General features: G+C 35.9%; 1 protein-coding gene across 1 annotated transcript in view; it reads right to left on the reverse strand.

The window, feature by feature from the left end:
• Gdap1 (ganglioside induced differentiation associated protein 1) overlaps window positions 1-5,000 on the reverse strand; it is a 15,251-nt gene that overhangs the window by 522 nt on the left and 9,729 nt on the right. The window contains exons 5-6 of the mRNA XM_070143584.1: window positions 3,838-4,010; window positions 1-2,864 (exon numbers count right to left, since the gene is read on the reverse strand). The exon at window positions 1-2,864 is cut by the window's left edge and continues 522 nt beyond it. Of these exons, the coding sequence (XP_069999685.1) occupies window positions 2,715-2,864; window positions 3,838-4,010 (323 nt within the window). The 3' untranslated portion in view covers window positions 1-2,714. The remainder of the gene's footprint in view (window positions 2,865-3,837; window positions 4,011-5,000) is intronic.

Here is a 5,000-nt window from a genome sequence, read left to right on the forward strand (position 1 = left end):
GTGTGTGTGTGCGTGTGCGTGTGCGTGTGCGAATGCATGTGCAAGTGCGTGTGCGAATGCATGTGCAAGTGCGTGTGCGTGCACGTTCGTGAGTGCGTATGCATGCGTGTGCGTGCGCGAGTGCGTGTGCCTGTGCGTGTACATGTGTATGTGAGTGCGAGTGTGAGGGTGCGTGTGCGTGTGCATGTGCATGTGTGTGCGTGTGCATACACATGCTCATGCACATGCATGCACGTGTGTGTATATTTGCATACTTATCTGTATGCACATGTGCATGAGTGTTTAATGCATAAATGCATTAGTGTTTGTCTTAGTTCTTGAGTGCATGAGAGTATGCGTAACAGTTTTAATACGTGTGAGTGCATGTGAGCACAAGTGAAGGAGAGCACATGAGTCCGTGAATGAGTGTGTGCTTAGGAGTGAATGTCAATGGATGTGGATGTGTCTCTCTACATACATGTGTGCTTGTACAATATGAGTATCACCTGCAGGAATAAAGATGGATATCGATGAAGATGGACTGTATTTCCTATATAAAAAAGGAGGAAAATTGGTCTGGTATAAAATACAAAGAAGTTTCAGAAAAATATAGTGACAATAAATTACACTTTCCTGAGATAATGACATAAAATTGAGAGCAATAAAAAGTTATAGATGATCCTAAGAGCAATGACATAAGAAAAGTTATAATACCATGAACTATACACCAGGCCTATAATAACAAAGCCCAAGTGAATTGAAATCTCATTTTCATAAGACAAAGATAATTAGAGAAAAAAAAAATGGGGAAAAAATTACCTTAAAACCTCCAAAATAGACCTAGATTATGGCAGGACAAAAAACAGGCACAATTCTGAAACCGTAATAAAATACACATATATCCTTAGGTTCTAGAATGCTTGCATAAAAGATATTGAATATCTCCACATAACAAACAAATCAATTTTGGACAATCAACTTCAGATTTGTACCTTAACCTACTCTATCTACATTGTTTTGCCATTATCATACACAATTTTATTCTAAGTATATTTACATCACTATATAAAAGAAATACAATGAAAATGGAACTCTGCAATATTTTTGGGGTGTATCATGTGCACATTTTTGGGCCAATTGAATGTCACACTGCTGAAGGTAGAATGGCTCAGGAAGTGATTTGATCACAATCTCAACATTTTCATTATAAAACTTTCCTTCTCTTCAGTTTAAAAGAAATCATTTTTAACCCTAATACAAGTTGCAATATTGATTATCTTCCAAAATGGATATTACAACATGAATCTATAGCACTGTCTGTGGTGTTTAACTGTCAAACAGGTCACATTTATGTACAATGAGCAGACCTGTTTCTGTAATAGGGTCCAATATCTTTAAATCAAAATAAGAATAAGAAGGGCAGTTAGCTGAAAACCAATATTTCCAATTCACTTAAGTAGCATATGATTCACATTTTCATTTACACATTATATTCATCTGTATAAAAAAATCTATTTGCCTCTTATTGTGTTTATACTGCACAAGCTCATTATAAAAAAGATGGAAGATTCTCTAGCTCATATAAAATTCATAGTAAATTTACTAACATTGGTCAGAGGAAATCTATAGTATCAATTATCATAGTACTGTGAAAGAACTTTACGAAGCCCATTCCTTTAATAACCTGGCAATTTGTGTATGATCTCAAAATTAAATATTTCCCACCACCAAAAACAAGTTCTACTGAGTACCATATTTTCAAAATGTTGGCAGACATTGCACAAGGATTATATTCATGACCACAGCCTAAAATGTTAGATTAAATATCTAACATTTATTGACTAGTTTGAATTTTGCATTCACTTTCTGCTAAATACACTAGATCTATAAACAGGTAACAAAAAAATCCAGTTAATAAGTGAAACCAAACAAATACCATGAACCTGAGAGTCCATTCCAAACAATTAAATTCAAATAGTCCTTCTCAAACCTAGAGAATCTCCACTTTACACTTACTAAACAGCAGTCATAAACAAAACACCTTGGCAAGTATATCAATAATCTAGGTTTCTGTATCTGTAGATACAGCAAACCTGAACTCTGAGTAGCAAATAGTGCTGCCTTTTTGTGCTACCAAACCTTAAACAACAAGGCTATACACCACCACCAATTATTGCTAAAGCACCTTTCCTGGTAGATTCAAGAAAAATAGTATTTTTTAATTACATGGAGAGGAAGATTCATAGTACATGGATTCTAGCACTACACCGTCCTTATGTCAGAGGAGAGCATGCTGGGTTTCATGTCTGTAATTCCACAAGCAAAGATCTTGGTAGAATTACATACACTAGATGTCTATTTCACCTCATAATTACAGTTCTCTTCTGTATATGATAATGTGTAGAACAATCATTCACTTTCTTTTCTATTCTTTTTTTGCCTCATTATTTATACTGATTTACAACATCAACAAATAATGTAGATTCACTGCTTGTCATAACCATTACCCCTAATGGACTGTCCCATATGTCAAAGGTGCTTTGGCTATTGTGGTTTCAGGGACAGGAACCCTAGATAATAGGACAAAACTTTGTATAACATATTACAAATAGACCATCTGAAACTTTAAATTTAGCTATTTTTGAAACAACATGGAACTATTAACTATATATTGAGTACCTAAATATTTCACATTGTACATGTTGAATCAAAGAGCACAAAAAACCTTCCTCTTACTAAGACTGTTGCACACGACGATACACAATATAAGATATCGCTACAAAACCCAAAGCAACTGTGAGAGATGCCAAGAAAGTTTTACTCTGCTTTAGAACTCCTCTGAGCATAGTCATGTGTACAGCATTAACTGAGAAGTATGTAGCCTTCTGTAATGGAATAAAATTTGTGAATTAGCAGAACAGCAGAAAAATTTAGTTGTATTTGTCAATAAAAAGTAATATAATATATATAAATTCAGTTTAGATATACTCTAGTTTCTTAACCAAATGGATCCGGGTGACATGCCCACCATATCATCAAAAAATTTGGCTGACGGCCAGGAGACAGGGATATGCTGTCATGGAAAACTTTTGCTGAGGGCCAGGGTGATGGCAAAGTGATGTAATTAAAAGTTTGGCTGATGGCTAAGGAACCAAGAATGACATGAGGAGTGCTTAAAGCTCTTATAGGAAGATTAGACTCAGTGGTCATTTAGGTAGGGACTCTTCCATTTTTCCCACCAGTAAATGAAGGTGGAATGTACTATCCATGAGCCAAGGCTGGAAGAGTGCCGGCTCCAGGAGGGACATTATTTCCAAGCTCTTGATCCTACTCCTGCTCACCATGACCAGTGGTGCATGTTACAGAAAATTTAAGCATACAAACATAAAAAATTACACAAATAACACAATATTACTTAATGTTACTGCACAGAGTTATAGATTACCCAGAGAGAGAATATGGAATCTGCTTAATGAAGACAGTCCATTACCATGTTCATACAGCATAACAAATGACTAATATAGGCTTTGGAAAATAGCAAAATAAAAGAAGACAACGAAAAAGATAAAAACATTACCAGGGGGAGGCAAGCAGTCTTGACATCAGACATGAGTGTTAGAGTGGGTCAGGCTTACTAGCTACACACCCAGAAGTCACCACTCAAGAAAGCCTAATACCCAGATTTTGGTCCAGGTGTGAGCCATGATGCACCCCAATCCAACAGGTTAAGCTAAATGTATAACATTTCCATAAAATTTTCAGTCTTTTTTTTTTTTTGACAGCAACAAAGAGAGAAAAGCAAATCAGCCCATTAAACTAAGAAAATATATGTAAATACATACAAAGAGCTTTCCTTACCTTGAAAGAATCTCTCTTCTGTATGCGTTCCCAATATGCCTGTAATGCTGGACGTTTACCTTCAGACCAAAATCTTCTTTCATAACCCAGCTGATTCAAGCGATTTAATAGAATAGCTAAATCAATGTCAGCAATGCTGAATAATGATCCACACAACCAACAGTCTAGATTATCTGTCAAAGTAAGAAGAAACAAATATTAATCAATCTGTAAAAAAAAAAAAATCTTAAAGCATTATACAGCACATTCGTAGCCTCTAAAAATACGTTTTCAGATCTTAGAAAGTAAATTTGAAAACATGTTTCACAAATGCAAAATCAATCCCCTGTATATCCAGTTTTAATCATTTTCAATTTAGAGCAACACTGTATGTGCAAACTGCAGTCTTACACTCAGATCTTATCATTAGTACCAAAATGTCACATAACCTCAAACCTTCTTCCTCAAAATCTTAGGGGTGTTAGAAACAAGAGTAACCCATAACTTCATTAATGATTCTCTCTTACAACAATTTCCATAGTGTTATGTTAGTACAGCAAACCCACTAAACAGTTCTACTTCAACCTCTAACTCCATTCTTGCCTGTATCATGGGAAAAAGCACAAACTTAGTCGTCTACAATATATCTCTTTCCTAGTATGTGCTGCATTGATATAGTAGTAACTGAGGTCTACTTTATCAGGTTGTTAAAGAATAGAATCCTGCTTGGTGCTTATACCAGAAGTGGTCTCTGCATAGAAGTTCAAATTATGAAACAAAAAAATCTGAGGCTAGATACATTATGTAAGTAGTTTTTCGCTGGTTGTATGGTAGATGGAATGGTTGTTCAGGGGAACCCCACATTCCATTGAAGCTATAGAGTGTGGTGTTGATCCCATGGAGGAGATAGGCCATTAGTGTCTTACGAAGCATTATAGACACTTTGTCTCAGGGACATAAAGGTGATAATCTACAGGTCTTGTAAACAAAAGCACTGCTGTGCTAGGTCAGCAGGGTCAGGAGAGGCCAGGGCACCTGTGTGGCACTCACGCCACAGTTCAGTATCAACCATGGAGTCCGTATTGGACAATTCTTGGTGAATTAATTAATTATCTTAAAAATCGTACTGACTTGCATGTGACAGGATTGAAGTGACATTGATAAAGGTCTACAACACTTCTTAT

The sequence above is a fragment of the Penaeus vannamei genome, chromosome 31 (genome assembly GCF_042767895.1).
Source record: "Penaeus vannamei isolate JL-2024 chromosome 31, ASM4276789v1, whole genome shotgun sequence".
In the NCBI taxonomy this organism is placed as follows: Eukaryota; Metazoa; Arthropoda; class Malacostraca; order Decapoda; family Penaeidae; genus Penaeus; species Penaeus vannamei.